We start from the raw sequence: 16965 nt of genomic DNA, 5'->3' as shown, positions 1-16965 counted from the left end.
ACTAAAAAAAGAATAACTGAAGTTACAAACATAAAACTCAGTTCAATCTTATCCCCAGAGAAAGGTAAATCAAACAGAAGAAAAGACTCAATCTAGTGAGTCACCTGAAAGAAACACTCATTCATGACACTTTGCAATTCACCTGAAACAGATAAAAACACTTTATTTCACTGATTATTCATAGAGACTGAAAGGAAGAGGGCATATTGTGATTTTACCCTCCTTTCTGCATGTTTCAGTCTCCATCAACCGTCATCGCTTGAACATTCTGCTGCAGGCACCACGTTAAAAGAAAATACTGGACCGTACACACAGGGGGGCAATAAAAACCACCACAGCCAGTCCGGCAATACTGCAAGGCCACCGTGGGCTAGACTCACACACAGCTGAAGAATAAGTCCAAGTACTGTTCATGTACTGTTCGGTCAGACACTTTGCTGACCTCTGTGTTTTGCTGAAAGGAAAACCGTGCAGTAAATTCAGTTTAAATAATTTGAGTCCCTTATGTAGTCCAATGTCCTTCTGAAAAGGTCAAGTTTTTTTGTTCTGAGTTCACGTCTTTTGTAAAATAAATTATCACAGGAGATAATATAACGTCCTGGCAGCGGTCTGCCCACGTCAGCATCGCCGGAAAGAGGAGAGGGCTATCCATCAACCAACCTCACCCCCATCCTCATTTCAAGCTTGTGTTTGGAGGCAGACACAACAAAGAGCAAGGGCGCACTCTTAATCAAAGATCATCATCTCACACGCAGCCGTGACATCATCCACTCAAGACCCTGGCACAACCTGGAGGTAAATGAGACATTTGGAGGGTTGTAGAGGAATGGGGATGTGGAAGAGAGAGGGACAGAAATGCAGATAGACAGCCATTAATACAAAAGATCAGTAACTATACTGTATAAGAACAAAATTGGAAAAATCACTTTTTTTTAGAAAGCACAATTGTAGCACGTAGCAGTACAAAATGCAGTTCTCACCCCTCCCCAGTGAGGGCGCAGCAGGCCTGGATGTGCCACTGGTGGTCTTTGACAGAGGTAAGCTGGAGGCTCTGAGAGATCTCGGCCACAGACATGCAACCTTTTACATCCTGCTTGTTGGCAAAGATCAACAGCCCTGCTTTCCTTAAATCCTGGAGGACAGATAAGAGACATCAAAAGAGGAGACTGTAAAGAAATGTAACATACTTCCAATGACACACATTATTTACAAGGGGTACACAAAATCACATGAACTTTTCATGGAAAATTACTTTGGCTCATATTCACATAATTCAACAAATAGTTTCAGTTATAGATGAAAGATCTAAACTTAGAGTATTAACTAATGTGTTAATGTCTATTATCATAATTCTATTACTATTCTTAAATGTTTGATGCTTTTCTCTAAACAATGTATTGTGTTTAAAGTGTTATATATAAAGCTGAGAGTTGAATCACATTAAAAGTCTGAATCAGAATATATTAATATCTCAGATGTACTTGTTCCTCAACTGGAGAGAGGTACAGGTAGTTTACATCCTGTGTTTGAATCCTTTGAAATTTGGCTACCTCTTTTTTATTTTAACATGACAGGCTGTGACTTTCACTTTGAAATAACAGAGTGTTCATCTTAAACACTGCTGCAAATGTGGGTCATATAAAATTGAATTTCATTAACCATTATTTGCATCTGCTGGGTTTTTATGTTTGTTTTTATGCAAATTGACAGTGGATTGCATACTGTATTCTGAAAAAGTTTTGGAGAATGTCCCCCTAAAAATGATTTGAGGTTTGGGATATTTTATAGCTCTGTTCGTGATCTTACATTGTTTTGAAACTGCTTATCAGTGCGTAGTCATTTGTCCTCCAACACTTACATCAATCAAAGATAATTAACTGATGGTATGGTATGGAAAATCTGCTGTTGTACTTTTGATATGAATTAGTGAAATAAACAATGGGTGTTTATATATCAATATCTGCAAGAAAATTGTCTTGAAAGAATCCATCCCTCATTTTTCATGATACTCACTTCATGTGCTAGCATTCTGTAAAGTTCGTCTTTGGTCACAGAGATCCTTTCTCTGTCTGTGCTGTCGACCACCACAATGACAAACTACTCAGAAAAGATGGAGAGAAATAACAGACCGTTAATGAAAGCATGCTATATCTCAGCCAGACTCTAGGCACACTAGATTGCATTATTGTGCCTTTCCTCTGCAGACATTCTCAACTATTTAGAAATTGGCTGTTGAAAAACCTGGCACAGGACCTGCAGAAGCAATTTCTTTGTGGTGAAAAAAAAAAAGTTTAAAAAGTCTGATGAAAAAAAAACACAAAATGTACACAAAACAATTTTATGTAGATCCCTGTTTTTTGTGACCAACATACATTTTACAGTACAACTCTGGATGAACACTCCAGTTAACGGTGGCAATGTTTCTACAGTAAATTACATCAAACCTACCAAATCAATTATTGGCCAACAATATGTCTGCAATAAAGGTAATATTGACCAATTTACTGGCCCGGACAATTTATTGGTTGAGCTCAAACAGTTCCACTTATTTTAGTTCAATGCCAATGAAAGCAAGATGGTTCTTTCTGATTGGCAGTCAGCCAATATAACCTGCCATTACCTCTGTGTTTGTGTAGTAAGTATTCCACGATGACCTAAGGGACTCCTGGCCCCCAATGTCCCACATCAGAAAATGGGTGTTGTTGACCACAATCTCCTCCACGTTGCTCCCAATCGTAGGAGAGGTGTGTACCACCTCATTCATTGAACTGTAACATACAAAATGTGAAAAAAAACTTTAAATCGAAGGTTGAACATTCTTAACCGTATCATTTTATTACAGATATACAGTATATGGATGGAAGAAAACTGGGGCAACACATATAGAAGCTTACATAAAGTGCTACGTTTGGATACTTACAACTGGTAAAGAATCGTAGTCTTGCCAGCATTGTCCAGGCCCACAATAATAACTTTGTGCTCTGAAAGGCAATGGAAACACTTACAATGAATTCACACAGCTAACGGTGACATCAATATGTGGGCTAGTGACTGACTGATGTATGACTCTTATGTAAAGTCAGCAGAGTAATCTGTTTAAAAGCTGTCTTTTGATGTGGATTCAAACAGCAGCCCTTTTGTGCTCAGCGTTATCCTTCAGTACCAAATTGTGTAGCTTCACGCATCTAGCATAGCTGAGACATTGTGGTGCGGTGAACAGTGTACTTTCACAGCTACAGATGAGTTAGTGGGTGGTCTAAAGGAAGCTTGTACAATCACGCTGAACTAAGTAGCAGCTGTGGAGATGGCATACACGTCTCTCCCTCGTTCACACATACAAAGGCTTTACCAATGAAAAAGACAACATGTGACAACTGTGATGAATTGCTATCTTGCTGTAATATACCAAAGTGACAAGACACTAGTAAGATGTCCTATAATATGTGATAAAGGTAGTGATGAGGGATCAAAGTGCTGGTTGCCTTTGTATAAATATTTTACTACATAATACCCAGCTTCAAACACCAACAGTGCAAAAGGCTCTTGTCAAATCTACGGTGCCATTTTTCCTATCCTATGACAACACAGAAGATTGTGTTACTAGTTATGGCCAAATGGATAATCAAGAGAAACTAGAGCATGACCGAAAGAGATCAAGCCTACATTCTGCCTTCACTATTCTGCTCTTATACATGTTATACAGTATGGCTTAACAAATATATCTTTGGGTCTATGGAAAAGCCCAGCATCTCACAACAAACACATAAAAGGCATGCACACTAGGGATGCATTTGGTCTCCTGCTGATAAGAGCTAACAGGGCTCTGACTCTAAAACTGACTTTTCGGGTGGATTGTCTAAAACTCTATATCAAATGCAACTGCAAAGTTTTAGTTTTGATGAGTGGGTTTGTAAAGGGATTTCAAACTGAATTTTGGCAGTGTTTTAAGCCTCTAAATGGCATTTCACAGTGCATTGTCTTAGCCAAAGTCTAGGCTAAGAGTTGACCCTGGGATAATTTAGCCCCTTTTCACACATAAAAAGTTAATCCAGAGTTAACCTAAACCCAGGGCTGTACGAGTCACACTGCACTTTTACTAACAGTGGTTCGATGTCTGTTGGAACACACTAATGTAATGAATGTTTAGTTTACCCTTGTTTTGCCACGTGTTTAGTAGATTTCCAGGGGATAATCCCACAAACTCTGAGCTACCCCTCGTCCAAAGCGGGGGCCTCTTTCATAAAACAGACTTATAATCAATCTTGATCTCAAGTATGACTTAAGTAGACAATTACGTATAAGTAGTTAGCAGTCTGAACTTGACCTTCTAGTTATGTATCGTATTGGAGTTTGGGACAGATATTTGGTTACGTCTGTGGGGAACTTTCATCAGCATCACCATCAATTTAGTGTAGTGTTGGGCTGATTAAAACATTTTCCAACATTTTTTGTCGTAAGACCTAAGACCAGACTGCTTATATCGAATTCACCACTAGATGTTGGATGAGACTCAATCACTCCCAAAAGGAACACAATGAGAGCCCATGGATGAGAGTGTAGCAGCACTAATGTCCATCAGGGCAACTGTGACCCTTCATGTTTTCATTTATCACAACAACAATTCAACTCCTCTAACGTCAAAATCATAACACTTTAGCTGAGTGAAACTGGAGAAAACATAGCAGCAGCGACATTTCAAGTAGTCAGGAATGTGAACCTTGCACGTCAATGTTTTTTCCACCACGCATTCCTGATAATGTTTCACAATAAACCCTTGCTAAGAAATAAAGGGTTTCTATCCACTAAAATGCTTGAGGGTTTTTAATTTGAAATGGATACAGGAAGTACCGAGTTTGTTTTCATAGCATAATGCAGTAACTCTAGGGGCAAACAGGAGCACCGGATAAAAAATGAGGCTTCATATTGTGGACTAACGTAACAGTGTTTAACATTATTAAGCTGCAGCATAGCCTGCATCAACTTTTAACTGAAGAGAATTGTCTCTTGTGGACTTCAGTCTGAGTAGTATAGTTGCACTGTGTGCACAACTTTCAGTTTTAGTATTCATGACAAGACATGAGCACCGCACCACATGTGGAGCCGAGTTAATCGGCTATCCCCAGTCCTGCTAACTAGCTACATGCTGCTTATTCTCTCCACTTGACGTTACACCTGACAAATGCGGAATGGCTGTGATCACCTTCCAAAAAGTTATACTTTCTCTTTTGGTCCATGGCGATTCCTGACTATGCCCACAAGGCAGGTGCTATCAGTTGAAGTTTAATTGGGATTTATTAATCACAGGTGCATAAGGGATTCTTAGAACCTGCTTAAGCAAGATTTTTTTATGCTCTGCACCTTTTATGAATAGAATGTAAGCACCCCGATGGAAAATATCTTGAGAGTAAGTTCAAGTATGAATCTATTAACTTTTTTATAAATGAAAAAGTTAAGCTCTGGGTCAAATTTGGGATCAGCCCACTTTGGGATCTGCACAATTGTGTCAGTGTGAATGCTTTATTAGCCTGGATATAAGTGCAGTTTGAAACCACTCAAGTGTTTAATCTTGTCCAACCAGGCATACATTTTTCTTATAAGGTGTTGTCAGGCTGTTAATTATTCTACTGACTGCACTGGCATACTTCCCTGCACCTGCATACTTCCCTGCACCTGCTTCTGCAAACCTACAGTATATATCCAACCACTTCACACCAGTGAAGTAAGTTTGATGGAGGTTTTAACCTAAAACACAAACACAGATGTCACCTTGGATCTGAACAATGACAAACTACCCAATATGGCACAGCATCAGCCTGCTGATTGAGACTGACTGGTTCTTAACTTATACTCCCATAAAAGAAATGTGTTAACTTTTATTCTGGTTTGACAGTTGACAAACAAATCAACTCAGTTGTCAGTCCATCTTAGATCAATTGCACAATTAAAATCATTCCTGTCTGTCAAATACACTGCAAGGCCATAAAAAGTCAAACACTCCAATATTTCCTTGGACCGCTTTTAGCTTTGATAATGGCATGCATTCGCTGTGGCATCACTTTGATAAGCTTATGCAATGTCACAACAGTTATTTCTGTCCAGGGTTGCAATAATTTTTCGCCAAGATATTGTATTGATAATGGGAGAGTTGGGCCGCTGCGTAATGTCTTCTCCAGCACATCCCACAGATTCTCAATGGTCTTGACTCTGTGGTAGCCAATCCATAGGCCTTTTCACACAGAGACTGCGCATTATTGCTGCAAAGAAGGCTTGTCTTTTACGCTGCCTCTGTTTGTTCACACTGAACCAAGCAGCACTTGCTTAAAGCCACTCCAGTGTGTCAATTCATACAGCATGCTGGCGTTGCGGAACCAAAAGAGGTGCGACTGTACACATCATAACTCTGAGATTTGTGTGTTGTTGTTTTTTATGCGTATCCCTCGGTTTTCACCTGTAAATGTATGTATGTAAACATGTATCAGCCAACTGATTATAATCATATGGATGCAGCTATAACGTGTTGTGATTGAGATCCTGATCCACCATGCATCATGGAAAGTGACAAAGTAACGTTTATTGCTCTAAATTACATTATTACATAATCACCATCAGTAAACAGCAGACCCTGTCTGGCTCTCACTCGCGGGGAGGGATGCTGTTTTCTGGGGGAAAGTTCACTGAAGTCTTGGTAGGGAGGGCTCAACATCGCAGTGATTTTTTTCTTTACAAGTTGCTAGAGACAGTAACTACAACAACACAATAGTGGAAGGTGACAAAGACATGGTGAGTTAAAGTTTTTTGCTCTAAATCACGTCACATAATCACCACCACTCAACTGCGGGAGGCGTCTGGCAGACAGACGCTGTTTTACGGACAGAAATGTGACGAAGAGTCAGTAGGACAGACAGGATGATGAATGCTTTTCCCCGTATGGATGTGGTATATTTTCCTCATATAAGTTGCCAAAGACACTACCAGCTACCACATTACTGGTGTTTGGTCCTGTAACCTGGCTTTGTGGGTTGAAGTGTGGGACATTTCTCTTTTATTTGATGAGTGAAGGATCTGTTTAGTTGTCAGACTGTAGACACTATCAGACCGACACACCCCTGTTCTGCCTTTAAAACTCGTCTAAAAACCCATCTGTTTCTTTAGCCTTCTTTAATTGTGACGATGAAAACAAGCCTGAACAGACTCTTGTTTTCATTATCTATTTGTATTCTATTTGCTCCACATAGTGTGAGTAAGGTTAAAAAATGACTCATAAGATGTGACCCATAATGTTCCTTCAGTTGATTGTAAATAAAAAGCGTGTTGGCCAACAAATGTGCTCCTTTACTGACTCTAGTATTTGTCCATGTAAATAAAACACAATTTCATATTTTCTGCCTGGTAAAACTTGAATTTACATAATGTACAATACCACATACAGCTAGGTTGCAGCTGTTACAAGAATAACTAACACCTCACAAAAGCTAAGGAAGTGAGAGTAGTGCAGAATTGCAGAAGATCAAAATGTGGGCCTTATCTATGCAACTCTACCATGTTGAACCTACACAAAACAAAACAGCAGTGAAGTCAAGGACTAACGTCATTTCAGTAAAAACAGCTTGCACACATAGACATAACACACAGCTTAGCTCTCGACACTGTCTTCAGTACTTGGGACAAAACATGTTGTCTCGAATAAAAAGGTCATGCAGGTGCCAAATAAGCTGCTTGCATACAGTCTAACTAAAGAACCTGTGAAAACCGTGTTAAAATGTGGCAGCACAGTGGTGGCATGGGCTTCCTCTCACAGTAAAAAGTAGGCCTGCAACTATTGAGTCTTTTCTTGTATGATTATTCTGCCAATTATTTTCTGTATCAATTCTTTGGTTTACAAAAATGTCTGGAAATAGTGAAAAAATGTCTATCAAAATTTAAAAAATCCTCACAATTGGGTGAAACTAGCAAGAAATTAGATTTACTTATTGATAAATAGGCTATCATAATAATTTAAATTGTAATCAAAAAAAGATAAGGTTAGATTGTCAATTCTGTAAGTTTGAAAGTAAGTATACATCTACAGGGTGTACCGACCCATACCCATCGTGACAGTCTGGACTTAGAAATTTAGAAATGATGTCCCGTCACAGCCGAGAAGTAACTCCAGTACACGCTTAACAATATTTTATCGTTACGCACCATATAAAACAGAGTCAAAACATTCATATATATAGTCTCCTGCTGCATAGGTTTTAGAAAATGGAGAAAAAAATGGAATGCTTAAGAACAAACATTAGATCATGCGGAAGCCCTCAGCAAGTCTGTGTGACCATAATGTTGATTTTGCTCCTACTGCCTTAAAGCCTTTTAACATTAAACTGTATGGGAGTATGGATAACCAAGTTTGTAATCACATGTCCTCCTCTCTGTGTGAATGAACTTCTGTTGTTCCACTGGGTTGAATCAATCAGATGGGGAGAGCAATTCTAAGACTTCCTGAGACTTTGAAAGTGCAGCTGGGGCTAGATCCAGTGGTTACAATACAAGCCTTACAGCCTCCAGTGACATGATGGATGGAAGCAAAATGCAGCAGAGCTCAGAGATGACCGGAGAAAGGTGCTATCTGATGACAAGCTGGGCAACAATGGCAATGGCAAATAAGCACAATTTTTGCTAGTGTTTTCAGCAAGAAAGCAGCCAGAGAATGTCTTTCAGGCATGTTAAAGGAATCTAAATTCTGGTTAGACCCACAAATGACAATTATTTAGATTTTTGCTGAATTCATCAATTTCATTTTCGATGAATCTATAATTGTTTACACTGCAAGTTGTCAGCAAATTGTGAAAGAAGCAGAAGTCACTGCCAGAACAATTGGAAGTTGTGAAGGATATATGAATGGACCTAGTTTATAGCAATCTTCTGACAGCTTACATGCAATTTATTAAAATCATGAGCAAGTAAACGTGAAAATTTGGCCAGCCTGTACTCGTGACGGTACACTGTTAAGGTGTGACTACAGTGGCAGTACAAAGTCAACGTGATTCAAGTCATTCATTGATCCTTTCTGCTGATGTGGCTGACTTCTGTGTGCTCTGCTGGTGTAGCCATCTCCACTCATAATACCGGGCTGATCGCTGGACCATGCGTCGCGACTCTTGTTACAGAGGTTTCGCAACGACTGTTTACTGATTCAGGATCCTTATCCAAGGATCGACTTGGTTTCCCCTAACCATCACTCAAGCCCCAGAGAGCATAAATAATCTAACACTAGGTTAACGCAGAAACGGTGAGCAGAGTTGGTAGAATACGACATTCTTCACCAGTCGACACAACAACAATGTTATTTACGCGGGTTAGTGCAGTGGTAAATCGTATATACATATAACGTTAAGGAACGACAATATGAGAGCAGAATAAGAGTTATAAACACTCGTGTAACAATAAACTGTTTCCATGAACGGACCAGACCTGTCTTTCAAAGTGGGCCTTCTCTGACCACCGAGCCCATTTAGCTCCCATGTCTTCGACAGTTTCATGATAAATGTCACAGTACCATTCTTACCTTGGTGATTAAAAAGCCTCCATAGCTTTGTGAATAGTATTCCCATGGCTGACGATTAGGTATTTGATGCCGAATCCGCTGTAACTTAGCTAGCTAGCGTTGATGCTATTCAGTGCTATCAACTTTACCTAGCTAGCTAGCTAGCTTACTACATAGACGAAGACCTGTCAAAGCTTTTAAGTACAACCGCCATAGCTGTACGAATTAACCTCAATTATGGCTCTCCCATAGGTTGTAAATTTAAGTCGTGGCGGTTCATGTATTGACGAAAACAAAAACAAAACGATAGCCACTGTGGCTAGCTGGAAGATATCAGCTGGCTGTTGAGAGGTGCGCTGCGCTAGTTAGCTGTCAATCCTGCGCATGCGTAGTTGCACTGTCCAGTTGGTACAAATTATAAAACAAAACAGAGTGAAAAGGACATATTACAGCTGATAAATAAAAATAATACTGATATTACTACTAATACTACTACTACTAATAATAATAATAATAATAATAATAATAGCAATGATAATAAAAAATAGTAGGCTAATAATGAACAGAAAATCAGAATAAACACATTTACATAGAATAATCATGCTGTCATAATCTTCCTATAAACTCGTAATTGACTAGAGCACATGCTGACTGAATTTTGTATATTATATATATATTATATTTATCGATTAAATTGAACTGAAATGATAAGTCATTCAAACAATGAGTATATTTGAAACAATTTTGCTAATAGATGATAAATATAATGATATTCAATAAAATGATAATAAATCAAAATCAGATAATGAAGATTTTTTTTTTGGCAAAAATGCTAAAAATTCAAACAGGAATATTAGATAGTTTCCTCTATGATATTAAATGGATTATTTGAGTTTTAGACTGTTCGATTTTTCATATTTTCTTAAATCTTATAAACCAAATGATTACTAGATTTATTGAGATACTATACTCTATTTTAAGTGTTAAAAATATAAAGACACATGAAGAAATAAAGACAAAGAACAGGTGTGTGTATGTTTTTGGACAAAAACCAGTGCTATCCAACAGCATAAGGGCAGTTTATTTCATTACAATTGTAAAATGACAGTGCACACAAACTTCGAATCAATGCATCATTCTCTCACAGGCAGTATTCAAATCTTTTAAATTGTTGCTCCAGAGATTTGAAACAACACCAATAAAAGCTACTGTATATGGCAGATAAGAACAGAAGTCTCCTTGTCGTTCTTCCTTTTCCAGAGTCTCTGAAACATGACAAGATTTCTGGCCTATTATTCGGGAAAAAAATGACTTGAGACTTTCAACAAATATTAAATTACCAGATACAAGGGTGTGTCATTAAAAGATGATATATGAATCCTGTATCAACTGGCAGCATACAAGTGAATTCATCTGATTAATAAAAATACAGGGAACTGCTCTACATTTCCGAGAAAGTAGCACATAAAACTAAAGACATTGTGACAAATACAGCGCAGTTCCGTCCGAGTGCTTTCAGATGCTTCCCTCATAAGGAGTTTTTAATGAAACGTAAATTAAAGACAATGAAAAAGCTAAAGCTGAAAATATGGAAATTGCTACTCAATGAAAATGTATCAATATTATTTTATTTTATAAAACCTTAAATAATAAAAATGAGGTGGAGCAAACGTTTTTAATTAGATGTTGAAGAAGACGAGATGAATGGAATTTAATGTGCTGAAAGTGAAACCTTAAATAAATTAAGCTTTCTTTTCTTCAATAATTTTGCCTGTATTTACATATGGAAGTCCTCAGTGTAAGTCACTCATTAATATCCTATTCTATTAACTCCAAATGATGTCCTGCCCGACACATGACAGACAACAGCAGTTGATAAATGCATGGCATATGAAAAACATGCTGGCATGAGCACTCTAGTGACTCCTGTCCTGGAAGTGTTCCCTCCTTATATAAATAGCTTTTTTCTAACAACTACATCATAGAATCTCTTAACAATCTAACATAATGCTCAGAATCGAATCCCCATCAGATGGGTAAGAACATGAACGCTACATCTGTCAGCACACTTCTAGGTCTAAATGACCTCTCGTTCCTGAGGTTTGGAGCTTTAAAATGTTGTAATATCTGCATGATTTTTATATTTCTGTCTGAATATGGTTAATGACAAAAGTGGCATTAAGAAATAACAAAGAGGGGGGCTACTGTATGAACCCTGAAGAGAAGACCACAACACCGACCATGTCACCTCAGAAACAAAACTCTGGATTTGGGAACAGGCTTCCACAGGGTTTATTACACTCACATCGAGGACAGTGGCATACAAACTTGAGGAGCATTAAAGATGCATTATACTCTGCTTCTACCAGCTCCTGGACACGTGCAAACAGGTTCTGTGCTGATCATCACCACTGGATGCTCATGCTATCTGGCTTGTGGCAGGTAGTGACCTGTAGTTACAGTCCTACCTGCATGCTACAGTAACAGCTGAGATGGCGGGGAGGGTCCAGAAGAGCCTATGTCGCACACTATCACCTGCTAGTATACTTCACTCAGATCAGGTCCAGCTTTAGCTTTCCCTTAAAACATAACTTTTCTGCTCTTGTGCTACTTTCCTATCCAGTCCCTTCCCTTGTTCACACAATAGCAAGAGCAGGATTCTGAATTATTTAGGTTCAAATGCTCATTTGGCAGGAGCCAAGGCCAAAGGGAAAATGAGGTACTACACATTGATACGAGGTTGTTACAGTCCAAATGAGTGTAGTAGTTTCATCGTGTTACAGCAACTCTTAAGTCCGTGGTGGTTGGTTAGAGAAAGACGAGCCTTCACTTTGATTACAGCAGGCCACCGCTCAAAGCCGGTGCCTGGAGTCCTGGCTGTAGCCTCCTGGGGATCCTCGGTTGCGATGAGGCTTGTAAGAATCCTGGTAGGGGTCCTGGTAGTCCTCCTCCACCAGAGGCGAGTGGTCCCGGCTGTGCTGTGAGCCAGAGGACAGACGGTTGCGATTTTTCCTTGCCCGTTCGTTATGGTAGTTCTCGTCGGCAGGCATCAGGCTGCGACGTTCGACTGGTGAATGGTCTGTTGTTGTGTGGTTGCTGTTGCGGTTTCTTTGGGCCTGTTTGAGAGAGAAAATACTCATTCTGTACAGTGTTTTACCTTTTTTTAATGCCAAAAATGACATGATACAAACATGAAAAAGTATTCATTTTATATTCATAAGAAGACGTCCTAGAGCTCTGCCCAAAATATGATGCAGGTTTCAAAGGTGATTGTAAAATGCTTTCAGTTTCCTCATAGCTGTCAATGAGGAAACTGGGTCTGGTTAGTATCACACTTCCAAAGAAGTTCAGAAACAACATAGTTCTGCTTTTACATCCTTTGTTACACTACCTTGGGTGGAGTAACATGGCACATTATTGTGCCATGATCTGACAAACTGAAAGGTCCCATATTATTCTTCAGGTTCATATACTTTTATTTTGGGTGTCTACACAAAAAATAGTTACATGATGCAGCACCTCTATTCACCCACTGTCTGAACACTAGGTATAGGGGCTCTGTGTAACAATTTGTAGTAATTTACATGGATTCAACACTTTTGATGGATTTCTTTGTGAAGGACTCGGGTCGCATTTTCCACAACCGTCCAAAGGATGTGACTTTATGTACGTTCTCGAGTGTCTCGTCTCAGTGCCTACTGCTAACAGAGAGCAACAGTAGCTAGCGTAAGTTTAGAACTGGAGTCTGCTAACAAAAGTGCAGTCTACTCTGATTGAAATTATCAATCTGATCTATATAAGCTATTTTTTCCCAGCAGTGAAAATGGTTAACCATTAGAAACCATTGTTATTGACTGAATTCAAGACATCCCCTACTGCTGAACTCAAGGACATCATTAAGGTAACTGCAAACATTTTACAACTTTAAAGACTGCAGCAGAGTGTTGCTCAAAAGATTTGAGTATGAGTATAAACTCCCAAAGAAAGAGAATAGAAGACAACTTTTTATTTTTTCCCTCTGCTTGACAAGCTCACCTGAATGGCAGCAGGATACGGGGAGAGGGCTGTGGAGCCCAGATTGCGTCCCAGCAGGGGGTTGAGTGGCGTGCTAAGTGAAGTGTGTGTAGCACGCCAGTATGCCTCCAAGTACTCTGCCAGGTGTTCACACGCATCCTCCAGCTGGTTCTCATCCAGAATAATATCAAACATCTCCTGGGGTGGGAAAGGAAGAGAGGAGAGTGTAGCTGCTGCTGCTGCTGCTGCATATGGATTTCTTTTCACCATTAGGGTGAAGTAGTTATTGCTTGTCTAGATTTAAAAGTATTTTTGAAGTTGACTCACGGAAGGACACTGTGCTAGTTTTTCCGCTGCAACAAGCTGCACATTCAGGTGTTTGCTTTGAGATTTTCCTCTCGATTTGATCAGCCGCTGGAGGACCTGTGGGAAGCACATATACAGGAGAAAAATATCTCCAATTATGGAATAAGCATCATCTACAGCAGGTTAGGGCTGGCGAGTGTAAAAGAAATGCCCTCTGCCTCACTGCCTGGATGAGTTTCCTTATATTTCAGGAATTTAAACTAAAACTGTTTCTGAGATTCTGTTTCACATTTTATATCACACAAGTTTTTTTTCCCTTCTCCATCACCTCTTAATAATGTTAATCCTCAAAAGATACCAACTGCAGTTTTAAGAGTGTACAGTATCCTGCTAGGAGTGGGCAGCAAATGTGAAAATCAACAGTTTTATTGGATGCCTCTCTACTATCTATACCTTCAATCTTACCTTAGGTGAGGACACTTTAACGTGGACGATAATGGGCGCTAATGAGGTCTTGATGAGCTGTGCTGGATGGTTAATGGTGTCTGCATCCAATATTACCAGCTGTAGAGACCTGGCCAGCTCAAAGATCCTTTCTATTTCACTCTGGACCTCGGCTACAAGACGACAACAACATATAGCAGAACAGCTCTGAGCAAGAAGAATTGTGATGATCATTACCAAACATTCCCAGTGTCAACACCTACAAGACATGCACATCATTGAGTGAAACAGTTCCTGTAGCTTTACCAAGGCTGGAGCGGGTGTTGGATCTCTCAATGATGGCCCTCTTACTGGGGTTGTTTAGTACTGACCTCTTGGCCAACGATATGTCAGCTGTTACCCTTGTGATGGATATCCTGAAACAGCAGAAAACACACATCATACAGAGCAAACTGGCAGCAGGATGATGCACTGTACGCTGCATCGCTTCGACCGCTTACCTCCCGTCAAACCTGTGCTTCAGGAAGTCAAACAGCGCCTTCTGCATCATGTCTGTCACCTTCATGGATGAATCAGTGGAAAGCACAAGATGAAAAGGGAAGAGGAAGAAGGAGAAAATCAGATCATTTAAGAAAGATTAGGGAAGGAGAGAACATAGTATCAGGCCTACAACACCATCACCCCTGCACATTAACTGAATATTCTACAGAGAGGCAAACAAGTGGAAGTGGACCGTTGATATTCATTCTGATGGCGTCCATTCAGGCTGCTGCTGAGCCAGGTCTGTGAATTACACACTTGACTGAGCGATTTTGTCCACAGGCTCTTTCCTCTGGGCTCTCTGCTGAACCAACGTGGGCCACATTAAATAAAGTGATTAACACCTACAATGAAAAGTGTCACAAAGACCAATGTACATGTGATAAAACTGGGTCGATCACAAAGTGCAGCCGCGAATATAGCTCTTACTGATGAACATGAATGCCAGGTCGAGGACTGAAATTGAAACAGATATTGGAGAAGAAGTAGTTCTGCTGGGAACGTCGTCCTCAGGGGGACACAGTCATCATATTAGTCTGAGGTGTTTGACTCATGGCAATGAATACACACTGAATCAAAACAGGCGAAGATTTGTTTGGCCGCGCCAGTTGTCACTCTGATTTGTTTAAATGACAGTGACAGTGACAGAGGGTTGACAGGGGCTGCCTGTCATTTCATCTGAAACATGGAGCAGTTGTCAGATTGTATTTAGTGCTGTTAACATGTACGATGACTTTGTGGATCAATTTTCCGTACAATGGTGGAATGTTGTAGATTTACTCAATGTACTTGTATTTTACTTGACAGTTTCTATTTTAAGCAACTTTTAACATTCATTTGAAAGTTATAGTTACATGAAGGTGCATTGTTAAGATTAAACTGTCCAACATATAAATCAGCTATTACAGCAGCTAGAACAGCTCAACCAGCTGCAACAATAAGATGCTGCTTACATACACCATTATTACAGCAGTATTAGGGTTGAGCAAGTATTCAGCACTCAGCTGAAACAAGTATCTAGTACAGATAATGTACTTTTATGAGTATGAGTATCATCTGAATAAAATGTGTAAATATATTTACTTGTGATGAAGAAAAATCTTCATTGGGTAGTGGACTAGAGTTGACTAATTTAGATCAATAAACAACTTTGAACTGTAAATAGTTCTGAATGTCACTTCTGAATGTTCACATGCTGTTCTGTAAATAGTTTTATAATAAATAGTAAAAATGGCAACTTTTGATCCTTCTGATGACCAACTTCCCTCTCCCAGTTCAAGTACACACACACGCAGTACAGATACGGACACAGATCATTTAGTCGGTTGAACAGACAGATACTGTATCAATAGCTCCATTCAGCTACAAGAGGATTAGTTTTACCTTGAGTATATCTTTCTCACAATACGTTTGTACTATTAAAGGTAACTAGTTTTAAATTGAACTAGGTTAAATATATGCGATTCAGAACATTACTATAGTAGCAAATAGCTATTTTCTTTGTAAAGATACAGTGCAGTGATGCCATCTTGAGCAGAGAAGGACACCATACTCCCTGTGTGTGTGGTGTGATCTGAGCCTCTTTGTTCTTTGTGTTAGTAGCTGGGACAGCTAGTGAATGTTGGTGCATGTGAGTCTCGTGAGCAACATCTTTGGATGCCGCTTTCTTTTTTCCAACTTTATTAATGAAAAAGAATCAATACGCAATTTTAATTAACTTAAATAATCAACAGATGGTGAACAAACAACAGTTCTGACTTATATTAAAGATGGCTATGCACTGTGTTGTAGACATATCTTCTGAAGTTAGCATGCTAACCAGTTAGCCGTAGCCCATCCTGTCTCATAATACCACTTTTACCTTGGCAGGCAATAGTCTGATAGTAACACTCAGGCAGTTGCCTTGTTTGAGCTGAGCAAACTAGCCAACAGCAGCTATGGCTAGCAGCAGTTAGCGGTTACCCTGGTTATACTGCCCCCATTTGCTTGGAGTACGAATTCGACAGGTGGCCAATTCTTACATATTGCACCTTTAAGTGAACAACACATGCATTTGTCTCGGTGATGAGAGATGTTGGTAAGTTAGATTTTGAATGCATAGCTTTTACCTGCAAGGAAGTATTGGTGGTATTGCT

At 39.5% G+C, this 16965-nt stretch overlaps 2 protein-coding genes across 3 annotated transcripts in view; both read right to left on the bottom strand.

The window, feature by feature from the left end:
• Window positions 1–137: 137 nt before the first annotated feature.
• On the bottom strand, window positions 138–9899 carry arl5a (ADP-ribosylation factor-like 5A). The gene is made up of 6 exons (XM_084361181.1): window positions 9548–9899; window positions 2921–2981; window positions 2621–2768; window positions 2014–2097; window positions 981–1132; window positions 138–789 (listed from the first exon to the last, which is right to left on the bottom strand). Exons 1-6 carry the CDS (start codon window positions 9591–9593, stop codon window positions 741–743), a joined length of 540 nt encoding a protein of 179 aa, XP_084217307.1. The 5' UTR covers window positions 9594–9899; the 3' UTR covers window positions 138–740.
• Window positions 9900–10586: 687 nt separating this feature from the next.
• The window catches only part of cacnb4a (calcium channel, voltage-dependent, beta 4a subunit), a 45276-nt gene continuing 38897 nt past the window's right edge, over window positions 10587–16965 (bottom strand). For both annotated transcript variants that reach the window (XM_084361551.1, XM_084361552.1), the window contains 6 exons: window positions 14791–14849; window positions 14597–14706; window positions 14312–14463; window positions 13868–13963; window positions 13562–13738; window positions 10587–12642 (listed from right to left, as the gene is read on the bottom strand). In XM_084361551.1, coding sequence (XP_084217677.1) covers window positions 12379–12642; window positions 13562–13738; window positions 13868–13963; window positions 14312–14463; window positions 14597–14706; window positions 14791–14849 — 858 coding nt within the window. In that variant the 3' untranslated portion in view covers window positions 10587–12378. The remainder of the gene's footprint in view (window positions 12643–13561; window positions 13739–13867; window positions 13964–14311; window positions 14464–14596; window positions 14707–14790; window positions 14850–16965) is intronic.

This window comes from Pagrus pagrus, assembly GCF_965226575.1.
Source record: "Pagrus pagrus genome assembly, chromosome: 9".
Lineage (NCBI taxonomy): Eukaryota > Metazoa > Chordata > Actinopteri > Spariformes > Sparidae > Pagrus > Pagrus pagrus.
The sequence above is the reverse complement of the archived record's forward strand: the minus strand, read 5'-3'. Positions and strand labels throughout refer to the sequence as shown.